At 39.7% G+C, this 24,312-nt stretch overlaps 1 protein-coding gene across 1 annotated transcript in view; it reads right to left on the reverse strand.

Moving 5' to 3' along the window:
* Positions 1-426: 426 nt before the first annotated feature.
* The window catches only part of GNAT3 (G protein subunit alpha transducin 3), a 30,196-nt gene continuing 6,310 nt past the window's right edge, over positions 427-24,312 (reverse strand). The window contains exons 2-8 of the mRNA XM_067564001.1: positions 21,997-22,039; positions 17,630-17,771; positions 7,474-7,631; positions 4,186-4,314; positions 1,936-2,065; positions 1,560-1,713; positions 427-617 (exon numbers count right to left, since the gene is read on the reverse strand). Coding sequence (XP_067420102.1) covers positions 427-617; positions 1,560-1,713; positions 1,936-2,065; positions 4,186-4,314; positions 7,474-7,631; positions 17,630-17,771; positions 21,997-22,039 — 947 coding nt within the window. The remainder of the gene's footprint in view (positions 618-1,559; positions 1,714-1,935; positions 2,066-4,185; positions 4,315-7,473; positions 7,632-17,629; positions 17,772-21,996; positions 22,040-24,312) is intronic.

Raw genomic sequence — 24,312 nt, forward strand, 5'->3', positions numbered from 1 at the left:
AGGGTTTTTTTAATATTAAGGTTTTCTTAAACCTTAAAAAACCCAACACTACCCTTCCTGCTTATTGTCTTCCAGCACCCACCACTCCCCTGTATTGAAGAATACAGGGCCTTATCCTGAGAAGTTCTGATCATCTTTAAATTACATTGGAGTCAGTAGGAATTTCCTGCTAAAATCAATAAGAGTTATGGGAACACAGAATCTCTCGACATCAGGTTCACATAATCTCATGACAGTCCTTACAGAGGGGTCTTTGTTCTACAATGCAAACTATACCTGAGGTATACAGTTACATCTAATCAAAGCCTAGCTGACAGCACTTTATCTTTCCTCTCATTTTTCCACTACAAACAACATGCAGGATAAAGCAAGGTGAGAAGAGAGAGGTAGTGGAAGAAAGAGAGGATGAGGTGAGGGAGCGAATGGTTAGAAGAGCCCACAGTCCTTCAGGTTTTCTTTGATTATTATATCTGTTACTGCATTGAAAACAAACTTGATGTTCTGGGTGTCTGTGGCGCAGGTCATATGAGAATATATCTCCTTGTCTTCTTTCTTTAAATTCAAATCTAGGAACTGCTTCTTGATGTAATTTCCTGCATCTTCAAATGTGTTTAGTCCTAGTTGGAGATAACAGCAGATGATATGAACAAGACATTTTTCATCAAGGGCTTCATAGCAAGTGCTAACAAATAGTTTTGTCAGGACGTTAACTTGAAGCACCCACTCTTGAAAACTCTGAAACTAAGTTAGGCACCAAAATTTGTATTTCATCATGTAAATAATTGGTCTGGTTTTGAGACTTGCCAAAAGTAGGAGAGCAGTAAGTGGGAGAAACACAGGAAGAGATGAGAAAATAGTAGGACAAAATGGAAAGGAAGAAAAGAGTTAAAAATAGAAAAGACAAGACTCACAGGAAGGAAGGTGAGATGAGGAAGGAGTAAAAAAATATGGAAGAAAAAGCAAGAAAACCACATAGGCCTCAATTTTCAAAATTGACTAGCAATATTGGGTGGCCAACTTGAGACATCTTTAAGGGGCCTGATTTTCAGAAAATGCTGAGAACCCATCTTCTGAAAATTAGGCTTCTATGAAAGGTGTCCCAAGTTGGGAACTCAAAATTACTAGTCATCTTTGAAAATCTGGGCCTTAATGTACACATTAGGATAGCAGTTTGGAGCACGGTACTGTTTATTCTACTGGTGTAGTGTAACTTGACTTTACGTGTTCTGCTGCATTATCCTGTAACAACTGCTGTTTTCTATATCTATAGAAATTATGACCTACAAAAAGGACCAGCATTCACACATTTATCTTTATGTAATGCAGAAAAAATGGGCTAGACGCAGGCCTGGTGTAAATAGGTGAAACTCCATTGACTTCAATGGCATGAACCTACTTATGTCGGTTCTGAATTTGGTCCAGTGAGTATCAATATAGCATCCACTCAGAATGATAAGAACATAGTGTCCCTTTGCCCTAATAACCCTCTCACAGCTTTCTGCAGCTTTGCCTTTGCTGGCTATTTTAATGTAATTTTCATCTTGAAACCCATAACTTACCATCATATTCTGGAAAGCAGATATTGAGATGAACCTTTGTTATTTTTTCTTGGAAGAGGTCCTTTTTATTTAGAAACAACACAATGGAGGTGGTAGCAAAGTACTTGTGGTTACAGATACTGTTGAACAGATGAAGGCTTTCGTGCATTCTGTTCTGTTAAAATACAAAAGGTGCCCTTGAGAAGCTGACAGATTCCATCACTTTGTTACTTTTACTCTGATGTGCTCTTCTATCAATATACAAGCATAGTGTGTTAACCATTAAAAGAAGGTTATTAGGAAAAGGAAAAGGAAAGGGAAGATTTCTAATGTGCCATTAGAGAGCACATTAAATCTTCACAACTCACAAGAGGTTTTTTTTTTCCTTCTGACTCACCACTTTTCCATCTTCCACCAGGACTGTGTTATAGGCACTGAGTGCAGCACAAAATATGATGCAAGTAACTCCTTCAAAGCAGTGAATCCACTTCTTTCTCTCTGATCGCTGTCCACCCACGTCAAACATTCTGGACAGAAAAGAATAACACACATACCATGTCTAAAAGTAGATAATGAAGACGCTCACACCTCCAAAGTACACAAAGTAACTAGAGACGAATGGATGTTGAAACACCCTGCTGGCTCAAGCCTTGGGTGGGCACCATTTTCCTTCCTCCTTGGAAAAGTCAAACAGATCTGCATATTTCTTCCAAATGTGGGTTGGGGATCTCGTTCAAAACAAAGCCCTAATTCCGCAAGGAGCTCTGTGTGGTTAGCCCCATGCATTCTTCCAGAGCCCCAGTTAAGTCACTAGGGCACTGCACAGGTAAAGGACCCCAACCACACAGAGTTCAGTGCAGGAGTGGCCCCTAAATTTTCCATTGAAATGAATGGTGGAGGGGACCTTTCGTAACAGTCTCAGACAGGGAGCCTCCCTAACCTTTAACAAAAAAACCCAACCCAAATCCATTAACATTTTCTTTGTTTAATTCTTATGCATGTGGAGAACTGGCAAAATGATCAATAAAAACACGGGGGTAATGGGAAACCAACCACTGGTTGAGCTAGCAATAGCAATTAAGGCTCAGATTTTATCAGCATTACTTTGCTCAGTGTTACAATACAGTGTTAATTTGTGCCAGGCCTTGCCAGGCTGAGTCCTGGAACCTCTAGGCTTGGCAGCTCATAGTTCCAATACCTCTGGGCTTGCTGCATTAGTAACGTGTCACTCAGCTGCCAAAGGAACATCCTGAGCCCTGGCCCTCTTGCTTGAGCACCAGTATCTTTCATTACAAATTAAGCACTGTGAAATGCCTAACTGATTTAGGAGTCTAAATCTCATTTTTAAAAGGAATTTAGTCACTAGCTGAGCTAATTACAACAGCTGATCATGAATTTTTCATCAATGTTTTTTTCAATGAAAAATGCAGTTTCTTCTCAAAATTTTCGATGGAAAAATTTTGACTTTGCTGAATTTTTTAAAAATTTTTATTCATGGAGAAAATCCAAGTGGGCTCAACTCAGATTGAAACATATTAGTTAACCGAATTGAAACATTTTGTTTTGGGACAGTTTGACATTAATCTGCACTTGCCTAAATTACCCCTGGGAGTTGTAGTTGGGGTGCCTCATGCCGCCATTCTCCCTTTTGAGCTGGGCTCCCTGGCTGGATCACATCTCCAATGGTGCACAGCAGTGTTCCCCCGCAGTTGAATTGTCATGGTGCATCATGGGAGTCCCATGACAGTGGTGGGAGATGTAGTCCAACTGAAGAGTCTAGCCCATGGAGGAGAATGGTGGAATGAAGCTCCCAAACTACAATTCCCATGAGGCAGCCTGGGAGCTGTGGAGAAGGCAGCTAGATATTGAACAAAGCTGAAACTAAATATTGTGATTTGGTTCAACAAACTGAAATGAAACATTTGAGATTTTAAAGTGTTGGACCATTTAGTTCTGATCAATATTTTTCAGAACTTTTGTTCCAAGAAAATTGATGACATTTTTATTTTTTTTTCTTCGTGATTCAGTATGAAAACAAATGTTGAAATATTGGAATTTCCCACAGGACAGAAATTCCAATTTTTGACCATCACTGATAATGTTCAGTTCCAATGCAAAGAGTAATTCTTCTTGTTATTAAAAAAAAATGAAAGTAGATGCAAATCAGTAATAGTAAAATATTTGCATGCTGTTAAAATAATTTAGGTAAGCAAATTTACAGGAGTCACAAGCCACCATGCAGGTGGCACAGTCTGAAACCTGATTCTTAGACGTTTGCAAATGTAAAGATGCCCTTTTAGGTCTGCTGCTGCGATCAGTACTCAGACAGGAAGACAGTGGGAGTTTTGTCTGAGTACGGACTGAAAGATTAAACTCCAATTCAAATTTCTCAGGGAAATCTCTTAAAATCATTTCATTATGAACTTAAACTCGGGAAGTTTACAACACAGTATTTCACTTGTTTCAGTTATGAACCATCAAATAAGTAATAGAGGGTTCAAAAATGACATAACTGAGTTATTAATATACCAGCCTTTTTGGATAAGTAGCATCCAGAAGAATTAATCTTTTTAAATTATTTTTTCAACCTTTTACAAAGAGCTTGAAATGTGACAAACCCAGGAACAAACATCAGAGGGGTTTATACCTGAAGTTCAAACCCTTGAAGGAAAACTGAGTCTCGATAATTCCAGTCGTTTTCACTCGTGAGTGCAGAACATCTTGGTCATTGGGAATATATCCAGGCACTGTTAGCCTGTCCAAATCACTGAGAAAGCTATTGAAATTGAATAGAAATTAATAATCAGTGAATCAGAGAAGATTTCTGATACAAATAAAAAATGAGTATTTTTTTCCCAATACAAATGGGCCTCTGTTTACTTCTCATTCTCTCTTCCACACCTGTAAACTGGGAGAAACTCCACTGAAGTCAATGGAGTTACACTTGTGTCAAAGCTATTATTTGGACTCAGTTCTACTCTCACATACACCATGGTACCCCATAGGTTTCAAAAGGGATCTGCTGTCTTAAGCAAGAATAGAATTTAGCTTCATGCATTATCATCTCCTGGAAAACTTCAGCTCCAGCACGTCTTTATCTTCTTCAAGAATGATAAGAAAGCACAGGTGGGAAAGTCTAGTTAAGTTAGTTCAATCAAGTAGAAATTGCAATCATGACAAAATCCCTCTTAAAGAAAGAAGATTTGCCAGGAAATTGAGCATCAGACAGTGCTGCCAGGTTGTTGCTATAATATCTTTCCTCTTCCAAAAGGAATAATGTTCCAATGAGAGAATGTGATGGTTCAGAAGAATTCATAGCTATGATCCGTTTCCCTGCACATGCATGAATTTACAGGTTAAAGGTTCAGGAATGTGTGTGTCTTCTTTATTACTGATTAATACTGTTATTAACATTTATATTACAGTAGCACTAGGGGGCCTTTCACCCAAGTTTGGGGCCCATAGCGTTAATATCCTCACAACACCCCTGTGAAATGGGAAGTACTATCTCCATTTTACAGAGAAGTAAACTGAGGCACAGAGGTTTAAATTTCTTGCCCGGAAACACACAGGAAGTCTGTGGCAGAACCAAATCTTCTGCATTTGAATGCCTTTACCACCCTTAAGCTAGCTCTTCTCCTCTTAACTTCAAGTAAAATTTTATAAATGGCTTATCAGTAACCCTGCCCCCTAATATGTGAAGATCCTCTTCACTGTGAAGTTAAAAGCGAACATAAAAAATAGTTATGAACTAGAAACAAAAAGGAAGGCATGAACTATTTAGGGTTATAAATACATTGACTCTTACAATTGATATCCAAATAGCGAACAAAATGTAAAGGTAAAATGGTGTCAATTTTGATATGTGATTCAACAATGGTGTCAGTATCTTCAGGCCCTTTTCCATTTGGACTACATTGCTTGTTTGCCTTTGATTAAAAAAAAATATTGTAAGTTTCTCTGATATTTGTTAGGCTTTGTGCTTTTTTTCTCTCTCACACAAGCTCTACCCAACCCAGTATGCTCTTGTGTACAGTTCAGCTGACTGGAGAACTACTAAAGCAAACTCCATCTCCACTCCCATCTTAGTCTGTCAATATTTAACATTTGCAAATTTAAAAAGTGCAAGTGCTTGGATTTTTCAATAGTTGCAGTTTAGTAAATAAATATCTTGAAATAGGATTTTCATACTATAAACTGAATAGACCTTATTCGAGAAGGAAGGAGTACTTCAGTTCCTCTCAGCATTTCAATGTCAACCCATTATGTATGTCCAGCAGACAGCAGCCAACCTATTATTTTAAAATTGCCATTTAATTCCCATTCATTGGGTCTAAATTCCTGTTTTCTGAGCCTGTGGTCTAGCAGTTACTTTAGCCAGAGGTCAGTTCTGTGGGAGTCAGGAACTATGGCAGTCTTCACTATATATAAAGTATGTAAGTAGTAAAACACATGTATATATGCTAGTCAATATACACACACATAAGATAGTCAAGTGCCTGAACAAGCAGGAGGCATTAAGTGCTAGTACTAGTCATTCCATTATTAAGGCTACAGCTGAATTTCTATTATAACCCTAATTTTACCCCTTACACTGACCTCAAATTTGGATAAATTGTGTCTGATTCCAAAGTAAAATTTTTCAGACTAATTTGAACTATTTGGACAAGGAATTTCTAAATTATGACACCCTAAAAATAGAGATGTTCACCAGAGTTCAAGAAGTTTAACGTTTTTTTAATAAGAAAAAACAAACACAAAAAACCAACCAAACAAACAATAAAAGCACCAGAAAAAAGAATGTCCAACCTTACTGGACTCACCTAACTAAAAGGTTAAAAAATTAGTCAATAAAACTCTTGGGGCCAGATCCTCAGCAGGTGTCTCCTCTACAGAAGTCAGTGGAACTCTGCTGATTTACACCATCTGAGGCACTGGTTTATAATATATATTATTTGTATTACAATAACACCTAGGACTTCCAGTCATGGGTCATGACCCCATCATGCTAGATGCTGAACAAAAGACAGAAGAAAAAAACGATCCCTACTCCAAAGAGTTTATAATCCAAGTAGTTTTAAAGGCAATTTAAATACAATGTTAGAATGGCTCCAGTAGGCATTGATGAAAATGTTGACTAGCATCAGGCTTATCTGGTGTACTGAAAATTGTGCTAAAATTACAAGCTATTGCTTTAGGCTTCCAAGAGGTTTGTAAGGAAGTGTGTGGTCTGGGTCTTTCAGAGTTAGTCTCCAAGAGCCTACAGCAAGGTGGGATGAGTTGTGCCTCTCTACTTTAGGGAGCAGCCTGCTTTCTCAATATGTTTGGCTCTTTGTGTAAATAAATGAGTCACATTGCAACTCCAACCTTCCAAAAAGAATACATTATGTTTTATGATGCAATTTCTCTGACCGAATGCTGTGAAAATAAAAGCCTAGTACCAACCCAGCGGAAACCCCACTAGAAAATCCTCACTTTCAATGATGATTTCCCATTGTCAGCTCTTAATCTATTTAACATGGGCTTTGATAGTGCTAACTTTTTAGTCAGAATGTTGTGCTGTACTAAATCAAATACCTCAGAAAATTGTATGAATATTTCAACGGTTTGATTTTATCAACCAAACTCTCAAAGAATGAAGTGTCCTTTTATTATGACTTGTTTTCTTTCTTCAAATGTGACTAATGCAGTCTAGGTAAACCAAAAATAATCTTGTATTTTTTCAGGTTACCAGACATTCATTTTCACACATTTCATTTGCTGCGTCTCTGCCCTTCTGACAACATTCGGGCTGTATTTCCTTGAAAGCGATAATCAACGAATATCTAGAATCTACCTTCTTAAAACTCTGGTAAAGACCATCTAATCTTAGGTCTTTCTTGAGTGCACCTCACTGTAATAGCTATACTGTTAAACTATAATTCTTGTCACTTACTAAATGGCTGAGTCGTTGAGCTGGTATTCTGCTGCCCTTTCGATGCAGGCCTGAATCCCAGGGTCATTCCACAGACGCTTTATGATTTCAGCCAATTCAGGAGTCATGGAGCCATCCTTGATAGTATTTGCCATAGTGTACAGTTGTCTTTCATCTTCCTAAAGTGAAATTTCAGTAAATATAATTTAAACATATTGTGGTCCTTGATCTTTTTCTGAGACATACTTATTTTATAATAAAACAACGAGAGTTCTGTGGCACTTTAAAGACTAACAAATTTATTTGGGCATAAGCTTACGTGGGCAGAAACCCACTTCATCAGATGCATTATTTTATTATGAATCACAGTGGTTTAGGAATGTCTCATTCTTGCAGTTTTTTGTGAATTTTTTTTTTTTTAACTATGTCCGCCTGTGAAGCTTTTCCCTGTGTTTGGAGGAGGGGAGAGGGGTGGGCACATACATACACCTGCATGGCCTCGCTGCCTACTATATCACCTTGTGGTGCAGGTCCAAAGCAGGATTTAAGTGGTTAAGAGAGCTTCCTTTGGCTTTCTGTACCACAGGACAATTTCATCCTAACAGAGCTGTTCATAGCAGAGCCAGATGGCAAGAAAGATTTTTAATGTAGTGTCAGAGACATGTCTTCTGAGCTAAAGTGTTAGTGTGATTTAAGATTTAAATATTTCCTAGGGACATTTTAATGTAATTGAAAAAAAATTGCACATGTTTTGCTTCAAGTCACTACAAAAAAAAAAAAAAAGAATTTGCTAAGTGAATCCAGCTAATGAATGCATTTCCCTTCTGATCTGGACTTTAGGGAAGGAACCTGTGATTGAAAAACAAAAAAGTGACAGTTTTAAATATATTTGTCCTAGTTTTGTGTGTCCTGTTGTAATTAATCAACAAAAGACTCAGGCAATGTGCTGTGTGGAAAATATTTTTTTCAATAGCTAATGGTTTAGAAACAGAGTTTAAATAAAGAGCTTGATTAAATTAGGATCACTTGATACACTATCATAACAGTAGATAATTACAGAAAATAATCCCTTGCCATCATTTCTCACCATGCCAAGTAATGTAATTAGACAACTGAAATGACTGCAATAGCCATATTTTTCAACCAAAAATTATGGTTTCTTCAAAAATAATTTTTCCTCCCATGTAAAATTCATTTTCAATAGTAAATTTCAATTTTTCAAATGGGAAATTTAGAAACGAAAGATATTTTTGTTTTTGTTTAATTTCAAAATGAATTTTTTTTTCAATTTAAAAAAAAGACAGATTTTTAAAATTTCTGATTTTTGTATTTTCCTGTTTATTCCTCGTTTTCCTCTTTTCCCAATGAATACAATAGCATGACGTGGTTCCCGTTTTTCCTTTTTTCTTATTTCCATTAAATTTTGAAAACTTACTCAGCTTTGGAAAAGTTAGAGACTGGGAAAAATGAAACACTGGAACTTTCCCAAAAGTTGGACAAATGTTGACAAGTTATGATGGAAAAAAAATGAGAAAAACAAAATGAAACAAAAACATTTATTTTATTACAATCAGTGGTGAAAACGGGGAAAACTAAAATTCCAAATTTTGAAAATTAATTTTTTTTTATAAAAAGCTATATTGTGAATTTTTTTTAAAAAAAAATTGTTAAATTTCGAACCCTGCAAAACAAAAATAGCTTCAAAATTTTGAATATTTTTGATGAATCTTTTTCCCCATTTTTGGGCTGTTTAGTCTCTCACCTCTTTCTCTTCCTTATCCATGGTTTTATATCTTCGCTAAAGGAAAAATTCATCCCTGTGCACAAGCTCTGTACATCCCTAGGCCCACATTAGCCTTTTTCAGTGGGTAAGTCTACAGTGCATCAAAAGATCCACAGCAGTGAGTCTCAGAGCCCAGATCAACTGAGTTGGGCTCCAGCTCAAATATCTGTACTGCTATTATTATCCTATAGTGGGAGCCTTATAGCCTGATTTGATTGACTCAGACTCTGAGACACCCTACCACGTGTCTTTTTTTTTTTTTTTTTTAGTGTAGACATAACCTGTGATACCTAGGCCTTGTTCACACCACCAGCACAGAAGTGAATTTCTCTTTCTTGAGTGTGATCTTTCTTACATACCTTGTGAGACCCCCGGGACAAGGACTTTGTCTGCTAATATTTTTATTATTTATATATTATTATATATTTCTAATAATTATAATAATAAATAAAATAATATATAATAATAATAATACATATTTTATATATTTATTTTTAAAATACCATGCAAATGTATGAAGCTAAAATAGTGAGGCAAACATTTCAAAGTTGGGTGCCTAATGTCAAGCACCTAAATGACTGATCTGATTTTCACGTGTGCTGAATACCCCAAACTCCTATTGACTTTAATGTGAGTTATGGCTGTTCAACACCAGACTACTTAGTTAGGTGCCTATGTGAGGATGCCTACTTTTGAGCACACGGTTTTGATAATGTTGGCATTTGCCCAAAGTAACGTGCAACAAGCCTTTGACAAAATGAGATCAAGATGTTCTAATTCCAAGTCCTGTATTCTGGCCATTGGAACAAATTGCCTGTTCACTTTTTAATTTTTGAAAGTTTTGTTTTGTTTCTTTTCCTGGGTCTCTTTCATGGCTCCAGAATAGATACTGTAGAGCGAATGAAACGGAATTACAGAGAGTTAAGTTAGTAACTGTAATATGTGATGCAAATCTCATGGCAATAAAATCACAATTAAGAAATAACTAAAGCTGGTTGAAATTTTTAATTTTGAAAATTCTCAATAATAAAAAGGGATGCATTTTGACAAATTTTAATGAAATAGTCTCCGTTTTTTATCTGCTCTAAAACAAATCAAGCTCTTTTCCTTTATTTTAAATTATGGAAGTAATGATCAATACTGGCTAAAAGGCAAGAGCACTGGCTTGTAGATTCTCTGTTCCTAAATGAGCTCACTGAAGACAAGGACTGTGTCTACTCATGTTGACTTGAGTCAGTATTACTCAGTGTGAGTAAAGGTAGCAAAATTAGGCCTTATCCTATATCTATACAGTGTTGAGCAAAATAGCCACATCTACTTCCTTCAAGTTTTGTGGTAGAAGTAACCAAGACTTGGTGGGGTAACTCACACAACTGAAGCACTGTCATAGATGGATGTAAACTGTTCAGGAAGGACAGGCAGGGGAGAAAAAGTGGAGGAGTTGCATTATATCTAAGAAAGCAGCAGTATGACTGCTGACAGCTCCAGTATGAAACTGGAGAAAAGCCTGTTGAGAGTTTCTGGGTTAAGTTTAGAGGCAAGAGCAACAAGTGTGATGTCATGGTGAGCATCTGTTATAGACCACCTGACCAGGTGGATGAGGTAGAGGGACTTTCTTCAGACAACTAGTGAAAGTTTCCAGATCACAGGACCTGGTTCTCATGGGGGACTTCAATCACCCTGACATCTGCTGGGAGACCAATACAGCAGATCACAGACAATCTAGGAAGTTTTTGGAGAGTATTGGGAACAATTTCCTGGTGCAAGTGCTGGAGGAACAAACTAGGGGCCATTCTCCTCTTGAGCTGCTGCTCACAAACAGGGAAGAATTAGTAGGGGAAGTAGAAGTGGGTGGTAACCTTGGCAGCAGTGACCATGAGATGGTAGAGTTCAGGATCCTGACAAAAGGAAGAAAGGAGAAGAGCAGAATCTGGATTCTGGACTTCAGAAAAGCAGACTTTGACTCCGTCAGGGAGTGGATGGGCAGGATCCCCTGGGAGGCTAATATAAAGAGGAAAGGAGTCCAAGAGAGGTGGCTCTATTTTAAAGAAACCTTATTGAGGGCACAGGAATAAACCATCCCCATGTGCAGAAAGAATAGCAAATATGGCAGGCGACCAGCTTGGTTTAACAAAGAAGTCTTCAGTGACCTTAAACACAAAAAGGAAGCTTATAAGAAGTGGAAGCTTGATCAGATGACCAGGCAGGAATATAAAAATACTTCTCGAGCATGCAGGGGTGAAATCAGGAAGGCCAAAGCACAACTGGAGTTGCAGTTAGCAAGGGACATGAAGGGTAGCAAGAAGGGTTTCTACAGGTAAGTAAGCAACAACAAGAAGGTCAGGGAAAGTGTGGGCCCCTTACAGAATGGGAGAGTCAACCTAGTGACAGATGATGTGGAAAAAGCTGAAGTAGTTGTTGGTTTTTTTGCCTCCCTCTTCACAGAGAAGGTCAGCTCCCAAACTGCTGCCCTGGGCAGCACAGAATGGGGAGGAGGTAAGCAGCCATCAATGCTGAAAAAACAGGTTCAGGACCAAGAAAAACTGGACATGCACAAGTCCATGGGGACAGATGTACGAGGGTGCTGAGGGAGTTGGCTGATGTGATTGCAGAGCCATGGGCCATTATCTTTGAAAACTCGTGGCAATTGCGGGAGGTCCCAGATGATTGGAAAAAGGCAAATATAGTGCCCATGTTTAAAAAAGGGAATAAGGAGGATCCGGGGAACTACAGACCGGTTGGCCTCACCTCAGTCCCTGGAAAAATCATGGAGCAGGTCCTCAAGGAATCTGTTTTGAGGCACTTGGAAGAAATGAAGGTGATCAGGAATGGTCAGCATGGATTCACCAAGGACAAGTCATGCCTGACCAACCTCATTGCCTTCTGAGATGACTGGCTCTGTGGATATGGGGAAAGCGGTGGATGTGATATACCTTGATTTTAGCAAAGCTTTTGATAAACTTTGCTTATTAGCAAAGTTAAAGAAGCATGGGTTGAATGAATTGACTATAAGATGGATAGCAAGCTTGTTAGATCATCGGGCTCAATGGGTAGTGATCAATGGCTCGATGTCTAGTTGGCAGCCGGTAACAAGTGGAGTGCCTCAGGGGTTGGTGTTGGGGATGGTTTTGTTCAACATCTTCATTATTGATCTGGATGATGGGTTGAATTGCACCCTCAGCACGTTTTCAGGGGACACTAAGATGGGGGGAGTGGTAAATACCCCAGAGGGCAGGGATAGGACATAGAGTGACCTAGACAAATTGGAGGATTGGGCCAAAAGAAATCTGATAAGATTCAACAAGGACAAGGGCAGAGTCTTCCACTTAGGATGGAAGAATCCCATGCACAGCTACAGACTGGGGATCAATGGGCTAGGCAGCAGTTCTGCAGAAAAGGACTTGGGGGTTACAGTGGACAAGAAGCTGGATATGAGTCAGCAGTGTGCCCTGGTTGCCAAAAAGGCTAATAGCATATTGGGCTGCATTAGTAGGAGCATTACCAGCAGATCAAGAGAAATGATTATTCCTCTGTATTCACCTCTGGTGAAGCCACATTTGGAGTATTGTGTCCAGTTTTAGCCCCCCCACTACAGAAAGGTTATGGACAAAGTGGAGAGAGTCCAGTGGAGGGCAACACAAATGATTAGGGGGCTGGAACACATGACTTATGAGGAGAGGCTAAGGGAAATAGACTTGTTTAGTCTGCAGAAGAGAAGAGTGAAGGGGGATTTGATAGCAGCCTTTAACTACCTGAAAGGGGGTTCCAGGGAGGATGGAGCTAGGCTGTTCTCAATGGTAGTAGATGACAGAACTAGGAGCAATGGTCTCAAGTTGCAGTGGGGGAGGTCTAAGTTGGATATTAGGAAAAGCTTTTTCACTAGGAGGGTGGTGAAGCACTGGAATGGGTTACCTCGGAGGTGATGGAATCTCCATCCTTAGAGATTTTTAAAATGAGACTTGTCAAAGCCCTGGCTAGGATGATTTAGTTGAGGTTGGTCCTGCTTTGAGAAGAGGGTTGTACTAGATGACCTTCTGAAGTCCCTTCCAACCTTAATCTTCTGTGATTCTATGATTGTAAAGTGTCATTCAGAGAAAATAAGAGAAAAAATATAACAGATGTTGAACATGTTTCATGGGAGCATATTGGGTCTTGTGCATCATATATTATATTTATATTTCTCTTTCTAACATACCCATCATCAGTAAAATACAAACAGTGAAGTCAAATATATTTCACAAAATTTGACAGACATAGGTGTCATATGCCACAGAATATCCAAATACATTAGATAGAATGAAAGAGGATGCCGCTCTAGATAGACAGTCTTGGTCTGATCTAAAATGTAAGTTCCTTTATTCCTATCTCAAATGAACAAGTATTTTAATGTAAGGCTGTTTAAAACAATTGGATTAGCTACAAGGCTCTGTGCAACTCAATAGTTTCACCCACAGGTCTTTATGAAAACATTTTCTTTTGTTTCAGTCTTCATAGGTTTGGGTTTGAACAAAACTTGCATCTAAAAGCAAAGCCCTGTTTAAATCCGTGAGTATTGCCTAGTCTCCAGTCAAAACCGTGAGAAATTGTAAACTGTATATGATGTAATTGAAAGCATAATTTAGCCCAGGTTCACCAAGAAGGGGCATCAACTGGTGGACCTTGGAACAAACATGATATAAATTTCAAGTTCATAATGAAACTCAAATGATTTTGGGTTTCATCACAAACATTTCACACAGCTCTAGTTGTGACTAGAACATTATATATACAAGTTCAAGCCCTCATTCTAGAGAATCATTTTACTATTAATGCCAATGAGAGCTGGAGCAGACTCATGCTATAATTTGGAAACTCACAGTATTTATATTTTTCTTCATTTCATCATTCCTTATTTTCTTCAAACTGCAAAGCATTTGTTAATAACTTTTAGGCCAAAATACCAAACACCATTATCATAAAATGTTGCCTTTTGGAACCAGCTATGGATTTAACTTAAGTGGCTTCAATTCAATATAAAATATATCTGTATTGAAAGTAAGAGTGACATTCAATAAGCAATTAATGCCATAATTAGAAAAGCCAGTTGAAATCCTGGCTGTGCTTAAGCCTTTGAGAAATTTGCAACAGGATGTGAATTATACAACAACAACAATACTCTTCAACAGCAAGGGTCTGTAGTGCCGAAAGTCCATAACCATGTTGTACAGCTTTATTCCAGGTCTAAAAGCGCCACAGGGTTATTACTGATTTTGTGCAGCCAGGTTAATCATGGATGACTATGTGGCTGATGTCAGTCTATGACCAAGCAATGCCCCCTCCTGACCTCAAGTCCAACCTTTAGGGCTCGATGTGCAGGGACTTTATCTCCGATGTGGGCTATGTGACCAAAAAATACAGCCAGCACTGACCAACGAGGACTCCAATCCTCTCGAGGCCACTTCTCAAGAATATATTCGATTACTGATAAAATCAAATCATCTTATGCCCAATAATCACTGCTGGCAATGCATATGAAATGTCTCCAGCCTCCTGATGTTTTGTTTAAGCAATATCCATGTTTAAATTTCATATAAGAGGATCAGAAGTACACAGGTTTGATAAATTAGCACTTTGCATATAATTTAACTTTCTTTTGGAGCCATATTCTACGCAGGTCCTCTATGGCAGAGGCTGCTAAACTGATTTTTCCTAGAGTGTCTGTCTGGCTGTGTCCATTGAATGACAATTTACTGCCTAGATACATGAAACTTCCATGGCTTGTCAGGCAGCACAGAGGTCTTGTATCACAACTTTTGTGCCAACACTCTGGATTTTTGGTTTTGCCCAAGAAATTCTTAATTCAAGGGAAGCTGCCATGTGCTGGAAGCTCTCTAGTGCCTCTTTAAGGTCATTTGCATCCTGGCCAAAGAGGACAACGTTATCCACTTAATCCACGTCAGTAAAAGGAGTTGAACTGAAAGTTATACACCTAGTTGCGGAGATATGTTCAAGGAGCCAATCTACTGCATGGCTGAACAAGGCTGGGGCCAAGACACATCCCTGCTTCACCTCAAATCTCCTGTAAAACCTTTCAGACTTATGGGTCTCCCATCACACCCGTGCCACAGGTCATTATGCAGATCTTTAATTAACCTCAAGAAGATGTCAGGAATGCCAATGCCTTGTGCAGCCTTCCATAAGGCAGTTCTATTGACAGAATCAAATGCTGCCGTTAAGTCTATATATGCTGCTGTCAAAGGATTTAATTCATGATATATCTCAAATAAAACACCAAGAGCAAGTGTAGTGTCCATTGTAGATTGCCCAGAAGTGAAGCCCGATTGCTCTGGGTGATAGCATTTCACAAAGAAAGGCTGGAGACGGGTAAGTAGGACACATGTCAAAACTGTTCTGGGAACAGAAAGCAAGGTTATTGGCCTGTAGCTGTTGCACTCAGAACATGGACCTTCCCCTTATAAAGTGAGATGGTGATTTCTTTCTTCCACTCTACTGGAACCTTCCCAGCAGTCCTAGCCCAGATAAAAATTCTACACTTATGGGCTCTATGGCATACCTGAGAAATTCGGGTATCATTCTACTGGGTCCAGCAGCATACCCGCTTTGCAGTTTCTTTATGACAGAGTGAACCTCTTCCAACATAGGTACATCTATATGGGTTTCAGGCTCAAGCATTGCATCTACTACTAACTCATCTGTATCTGGGCATGGAGTCGATTCAGAATGTTTAAGGGCTGTTTCATAATATTCTTTCTGTCTTTGCAGGACTGGTTTTTGGGCCAAACATGTTTTACCCATCAGCCATATTTATTGGTATAAATCCCATGCAAAGTCCAGTTTAGATCGAAGTGATTGAGTAGCTTTGAATGCAGGTAATAATTTATTATTTCTTATTCCATCTTCTGTCTGTTTTGCCAAGTTGTCAAAATAAACTTCATTACCCACTTTTACTCTTAACCAAAAAATACCTTGTCAACAGTGTCATGGCAAATACCTCATTCAGCAGCATCACGGCTCTGTCCAGCCTCATATTTCTTGCAGAATTTGAAATATCAGATAGCCAAGGGAATTGCTTGTAGCATTCCAGTTTTGGAATGGGAGCTATGGCTTCTTGGATTTATTTATGGCTCTCCAAGCTGATTTTATGTCATCTGGGAGAGCACCGAGTTTGTTAAATTTGTTCTGCATTGTGATAGAGTTAGCAAGTGCTGAATTTTCACAGATGCATTGTGAATTATGTGTCATAAGAGGCACAGTCTTGTATTGAAATTGGGAGGTAATTGCCATTTTAGCACTTGACGATGGTCAATATTTGCTGGGACCTCTGCACCTCTGTAGAGTCAACATGACCTTACTATACGATGATTCCAGACCAACAGATGTGAATTGTAGGGAATATATATGTGAATTATAAGGAACTGATTAATCATAGCACTAAATGGGAAAGTGTATGGTCCTCTCTTATTTCTGTCCCTGCAGCTCCCAGTGATGGTGATGGGAGTTTTGCATGAGAAGCATGGGATAATGGGAATTACTTGCATGTCTATATATCTAAAGAAGAGACCTAACATTTTCATTTTACATATGGAACATTAATACATAATAGGACTGCAAAGTAGATGGCCCCTGTGCAAGGGGGGGGATGGGGAAGTAAGGGGCTTCCCCTCTCCTTTACTCCCGTATAACTCACCCTGTGCAAGCCACAGGGGAAGTCCTTGATCTGTATTCAGGGATTAGAAGGGACCAGCACCACTAGTGCCACCAGCCACCCTAATGAGGTTGGAGAGAAAAAGAGGGGATGGAGCTATGGCCACGCCTTCCTCGGTACACCACCAGCAGAACTAAGCAGCCACAAATGGGAGGACAAGCCATGCCTCTTACAGATGCAGTGATAGGTTTGCTGCTTCTGCACAATGGGGGAGCTCTAGGAAGCACAAGGGGACAATGTAACTCTAAACTACTCCCACAGTGGCTCAGTGACCTTTCAGCCCCCAACTGAGCCCCCAAATGTGTCCATAAAAGGGAAATATTCATTGCACTTCCCAATGGCAGTGGAAAAGCATCTGGCAAACACAAAGGGATTCTCTCTCTTATTAATGGCGAGGAGGTGATTACTGGTTTGGATTCTGGTCAATGTTTTTACAAATTGAATGACATTTTGCTCAAAAGATTAGATCTCAAATCTCAGGTTTCCGCCTTCAGAAATGCTTATGTTCAATTAAATGTTAGAGTTCAAATGGCTAAGGACATTTTGATGCAAATGAAATTCAAGCGAATAAATATTTCCACTTCAGTAAAACAAAGGCTGACTTTCTTGCTATCCCATAGGGATCCATTATCTTGATCCAAAGTTTCATATTTTTATGCTTATTTCAAGGGCACAGATGTCATACTCACTAGACAGGCTGGGTTTTTTAAATCAATCCCTAAAGTGGACATCGCCTTCACGATTGCCAGGATGGATTGCAATATGTTACTGTAAATGACAGATCTGAACTCCATGCATTCCTGATCTGAGAAGCCAGCTTTATGGATGATCCTGTGAGGCAAACAGAAAAACAGATCTAAGAAATCTTTAAAGTAAAGATTCCAGGAAAACTGGACAGCAAATGCACAGATACACTGCTGCAGTGAAGACCAGCCCTTTAACACAATTCTTCCCGGGCTCTGGAGGATAAGAAGTTACTTCACCCCCATTTCGGCAGTGCAGCTTATTTCTTGCTATGCAACCAGCTAGCAGTTTGGCTGCAAATACAAAGCAGAGAGCCAAGGCTACTCCCACTCCCTGCACCCTTCCTGCCCACTTACTCAAAGGTAAGGAAAGTGAGCAGCTCCTGCTGTTTCTCTATAGCCAGAGTTGCAATCTGATCAGGCTAAGTAGAACTCCCTGCCCAGCTGCATAAGGGCTGTGATAAGGTAGCCCTGGTTGAACAGAAGTGTACATGGAAACTTTTCTTGCCAGGGACAAGCCTACACTAGCCGAGAATGGGAGTGGGCTAGCATGGAATGTCTCTGAATCCTATCATACCTCTTACCCCAGGCACACAAGAAAAGGCCAAAGATACAACTTTGCATACAGAGAGAGGGTCAAAAAACCCCTCTCTAAAACAATTCCAAATTAGCTTAAAACTTACCTTCTGTTTTGGAAGTGTCTAATAGTTTTAGTGACATGCTCAAAATGAATATATATTGGATCTAATTCAAAGCCCATTGAAGACAGTGGAAGGCTTCAGAAACTCTCTCTGACTTCAGTGGGCTTTGGCCCCAGAATGAGAAACACCTCTAGAACCTTTCTAAATGTAAGAAAAAACGAATGTGTGTCAATTGTATGTAACATGTGAGGCATGTCCAGGATACATGGTAGTGTGGAGTAGCAACTAGTACTTATTGGGCTGAGTTTGGAATGTCCATCTTGCTCATGAGTGGCAAACCAGATCATGAGAAAGTCATCCAAATGAGTGTAAGAAACCTTCACCTTGTACCATCCCATCGTACTTTCTGTATACGCCACGTTTTACAGAATAAATATTTCCGATATGTTTTCAAGATATTTTGGAACTTGTGAAGAGACCTTTATGTATCTCCCCACCTATAAAATCAGGTGCTTTAGTATATACAATGGAATGAGATATAAGGAAACTCCAAACCACAGAGCAGTCAGTGTCTGGGGTTGGCTGTTTTTAGTCTGCATGCCCCATAGCAATGCACACAGTAGAGCCTGTGTGGAAGTTGGGGCATTAAAAGAACACATTTAAGTGTCTGTCTTTTGGGGAGCGGGATAGTTGTGACTACCTAAAGGAAAAAGAAGGAAAACAGGCATGTGCACTTGTAAATCTCAAACAGACATTTTAAATGGTATTCTGCTTAAAAGCATTTGAACAACAAAGAGAGGAAGAGAATAGAGGGCCTCAGAATAGCACTAGCTATTGTAATTACAAAAAGAAAAATACTTATTTTTTCTTGAAGCTTTTATATTTATATTGACATCCTCTGGCAGCATTCAGGCGACCCACCCCTAGGAATAGTCAGTCAGTAGCAGTCTCCTATTCTCTTTATGTATGACTTTAACAAGCAAAGTAACATTTTCAAATGCAACCTCAAGGCATAGACTTCTTAAGAGAAGATTTAAAACCAGTGATATCACCTTGTAAATACTCAAAAGCATAGGAACAGTTTTAACACCAGAAGAATTATCTTCTTTAATCCTAACTGAAAATGTAAGCACCTTTAAAAAAAACCAAACAAACGAGAGTCCTATATACAGACTAACATGGTACCCCGCTGGAACTTTTAACCATTTAAAAAAAAAAAACAATCTCATGATGCTGAAAGGGCTGGACAGTATCATCTGCACATATATGAGGGCAGAATTCAGTCCCCCGATATTTTTGTGGGAGAACGTTGCATTTTCATCACATAGGAGCAGTTAGCTAAGTCTCAATAAGCACAATCAGTTAGTAAATACTTCAGAATTTTCTGTTTTTTCTCTGTTAAGACACTGTAAGGGTATGTGTATATTGATGGTGGCACTGTTGGCGCCGCCAGATTGATTCTGCGGGGTTGATTGAGCGGCAGTAGAGACCTGTTCAATTGATCCGGAAGTTGACGCCATTAATCCACCTCTGCAAAAAGAGTAACGCTGCACCAACAGGAGGGCATTTCCCATCGGCACAGTATAGTGGGGACACCATGGTAGGCAGAAGTTAGGAAGTCGCTTGCGTATCTCCCATCGACTGCCGCTGAATTTCCCCGGCAGTGTAGAGCAGGCCTAAGCCTCCTCTGTGTCAGAAGATGTTGTCCAAAGCCTACGGAAGTCAATGTAATAACTCAAACTTCAGTGGGGTTTGGATCAGGTCCACAGATATCTCCATCATAATGAATAATAAAAAGTATAGTATTGTGATTTATTCATTAGAATAATTATATTAGTAGTATTAGGATGACATCTGTAGGGTCAAAACATTTCTATCAAAACTGTTTTCTGACAAAAAAGTTTTCAGTAAAACAATTTTTTTTTAAACCTATGCTTTCTTGGAAAAATTTAATAATTTGTGTCAGAATTTTCCATGGGAAAAGAAACATATTTTCCAACCAGCTCTAAACCTCATAGACACAGAGCTTTAAAAGTGACCTACAACTTTTCAGGTTTACCTCTAATGCCATCAAGTATGTTAGCGGTCGGATTTCTCAGAGTTCCCAATTCGGCAGTACAAGCTTAAATCTAGCCCTATTTAGCAAAATGCTTCAGCGCAACTTTAGTGGGTTTTAAGTACATTTTAAAGCACTTTGTAGAATAAGGATGTGCTACTCAATCAGACTTACAGTGAAGAAAATAAAAAATACATGATCTTATGTGAAGCAGAAAAGTTGGCAGAATGTTTGGTGAAATCTATGGTGATATTACTAAAATTGTCTTGCTACAAAATCAACTGAAAAAAAGGTAAAAAAGCTGCCATTGTGACATTTATCCCTCCGCACAACGTTGTCCAAATTACTCTTTAAATAGGTCAGTAAGGATGTGAAATAACCAGAGAAATTGAAATAAGAGGTAATGTGTTCCATCTAATAAATATGCTGTTCTTAAAAATGTTTACATTCGAACAGACTGATGGATGCTAATAATGTGGAAAGATGTTCAAATAATTACAATGGTTCTGTAAGTTTGTAATCTTCCTCTGTTTTTGTCAGATGGCTATAAAAAGCAATGTCAGGCATTAATTCACAAATTCACTTGGAAACATAAATCTAGATTAACCAATAAGATTTTATGAGCTTGTAAATGTAAAGTCGGACATAGGCTGCACATCTGAGCATGAGTTACATTGCCACGGACTTGGCACACTTGAGTTATTTCTTTAAACCACTACTTGAGCTACCTTTAGAAAAATTGGCCTGCTTAAATACATGTAAAGAAATGTGAACAGGCTAGCTATGAAATATAATAAAATAACCCATGATGAAGCTCATTCAGTTCCTAATCCAACTGCCTTTGAAATAAATGGAAATACAGTCATTGACTTTAATGGTAGTGGGACCAGGCCCTTGTTGAGTGAACTGTTACTGCACTAGGTTTATTTTAGGTAATGGCACAATCAAAATAGCTTTCTGTCCAGATCCCTAGTGAGAGTCTGGGCAGGGAGATTGCCCTATGGATGATCCCATCTGCTATTCCCAGCATGTCCAGTGGGGACCATGAACACCTGCAAGTGGGGTAGGGCCATCATCCCATCTTCTTCACTTGCCCTTCGGAGTGGTTTGCGTCCTTGGGTGCACAACAACATCATTCCGTGCAGTTGTCCACAGCCCTGGTATAAAGTGTGCAATGGCGTTTCCTTGCACCTCTCACTCTGCGCAGGAAGCAGACGCAGTCTTCCCATTCACGAGGGAGTTGGCTGTGAGCAGGGATTTAGAGTAATTCTGTGCAGATCAACAGCGATCTGAGAAGCGAAGATTTGTGAGTTCAACTATACTCCTTGATCTAATAATCCTGGCTTGATACAATTCCTGTGGAAGCTAATGGAAAGATTCTCCTTGACACTTTAGTAGTAGTTGGATCAGCGGAAGATTTGCCAAACATATTCGATTAGAAAATCAACTGTATATCTCCCATCATTTTGTATTTCACTTTGTGGGTTGAAATTGAAGTTAATTTTTTTTTTTTTTTGCATTTTATTTGAAAACGAAATTACTGATCGCTAAAATATTTGCTACACATACTACAAATATTTAAATTTTATAACTGAAATTGATATTCATATACCTACTTCATTTGCTTCACAATAGTGCTCTTTCCTGATTCTCCAGCACCTGCAGAAAAGGAATATTCAAAAATTTTACTGATACATGAATAACTCTAATAGGCATTAATAATAATCTTGCAAAGTCCATAATTTTCATGGACAAAGGCTGGGAAGGTGAGAGAGACACATATTGTCTTCCAAGGCACCCTTTTATCTCCTAGAATCCTCTCTCTTTTTAAATCGAGGGGTATTTTGCACTGAAATCCTAATAGAAATGTCATTTGTAAAAGATAAAAGAACACTGGCGTAATTAAAAGAATATAGATTTTGGAAACAGAGAGAAAAGAAAATGGGCCAAATATACTCTATCAGCAACCACTGGGCACTTGAAGCATATGAAGCTCAGCTCAATGAACAAAAGGCCATTGATCCTATATGAGGTTGCCCAGAGGGGAAGGGAGTGTGGAAAGTTTACATTTAGCCAACTGATATACTTAGAAGCATCATGGGTGCAAACCTGTTGTTGCAGATATCTCACTCCACTGCCTTTGCACCATAATCTTAGACTCTCATGTAGAAAGGGGAGAGTGAGTGTGTGTGGAAAGTAGGACCCCAACCAAACTTGCTCAGTTTAGGAAGAACCCTATATCTGCATAGAGCCCCCTTGACTTCTCTGAGGTTCTGCCTGAATAAAGTCAGCTGCAGAACTGAGACCAAGATTTAGCAGGGGGTGGTCTTACGTACTTGAACCTGGTCCTCCTAAATGGCTAACAATCACAAAATGATATCCCCCTGTGGCAAAGCAAGGGTAGCTGCTGTTACTCCCCTGAGATGCTGTTAGTGCACAGATTGGGGCATAGCAAGGACAGCAGCTCAGGTGAGAAACTTACTTTCCACATCTGGGTTTTAGGCACGTAGGGGGACATAATTTGGGGGCTAAATCCAAGAAGCATGATTTTCCATTGCCCTGCTCTTTGTCAGTCAGAGCACCAGTGCAAAATATTTTTGATTTACCCTCTTTTGGTAGAGGTGTAAATGGCTGCACCTGGTGCAAACTGGAGAATCAGGTCATCGCTATTCCAGCTGGATGTCCATTGGCTGAACGGAATACATAGGTGACCAGCATTTTCTGAAAAGGTTTTTTTAAAGTTAAAAACATTTAAATGTCAGCAAATGAGTCACAAGAACCAGAAAAACATATGCAAAGCATTTTTCTGAAACCCATGATGTGAATGGCAAAAAAGCATAGGTTAAAACACCATGATTATGCTAAGTTTGTGAATAATTACAACTGTGTCAACAATTTGTTTTGCATCTGGAAATTGCAAATTTGGTATAAGTCATCAAGCAGTCATCTTCTCAATATCCATTTAAGGAACTGAGCAAACCACAGCACACTCCTGCCAACTGTGCAATGATTACCACCTTTTTACTACGTGACAGAGAGGTCTTATGCAGTGCAGTGGTGTACCATGGGTCTACGGCACTCAGGGGCCAATACTTTCATTTGTGCCCCCCCCTGTCAGTGGCAGCGTCTCATGGGGGGGTGTCTGCAGGCCCATTTCCTGCTCTCCCCCACTCCTTCCTTTCTCCACCGTGGGGGGGGGGGTAACGGCTGGGAGTGAGAGTGACGGGGCAGTCAGATGTCCCCGGGACGCCTGGCAGCAGGGGGGTGGGGATGTGACAGGCTCAGCTCCCTCATTGCAGCCAGTGTGGGGATGGAGGGGCCAGGAGGATGCTTGCTTTCCCCAGAACCCTTGGCTGCCAGTGTAGTACCAATAACCAGGACTTATCAGACTTTGGGACCTAGGTCTGGAATGGTCTCAAATTCTGTTAGGTCCTAGTTATCGATACTCCCCTGGCAGGCGTCGGTGTGGCCGCAGCGCCCTGACCACCTGCTACAATGGGGGGGACGGTTCCTCTGAGGAGGGCCCAGCCAATGCCCCCCCCCCCAGGCCGGTGCCAGGTGGCATGGCCTCCCCGCCCCCCCCTCGGTACGCCACTGATGCAGTATTGTTGTAGCTGTGTTGGCAGGATATTTGAGAGACGAGGTGGGTGAGATAATATATTTTATTGGACCAACTTCCCTTGGTGAGGGAGACAAGCTTTCAAGCTATACAGAGCTCTTCTTTAGGTCTGGTCTTATGACATTTATGCAAAATACCTATGCTAGCCCAGGGGATTGAACAATGTAAGTGAAAATAGTACCTAAATGAGTCTCTGTTCAATATCTGACAGGCAAAGTTAAACTACGAAAAGAGCTGGGTGCATCTCTCCTCTTCTGCTTGTACTCTTAATTGATCTCTCAGTAATGCTTTAATCATAGACTACATAGAACTT

The sequence above is a fragment of the Emydura macquarii genome, unplaced genomic scaffold (assembly GCF_026122565.2).
Source record: "Emydura macquarii macquarii isolate MOO-44397 ecotype Brisbane River unplaced genomic scaffold, CSIRO-AGI_Emac_v2 contig_2636, whole genome shotgun sequence".
NCBI lineage: Eukaryota > Metazoa > Chordata > Testudines > Chelidae > Emydura > Emydura macquarii.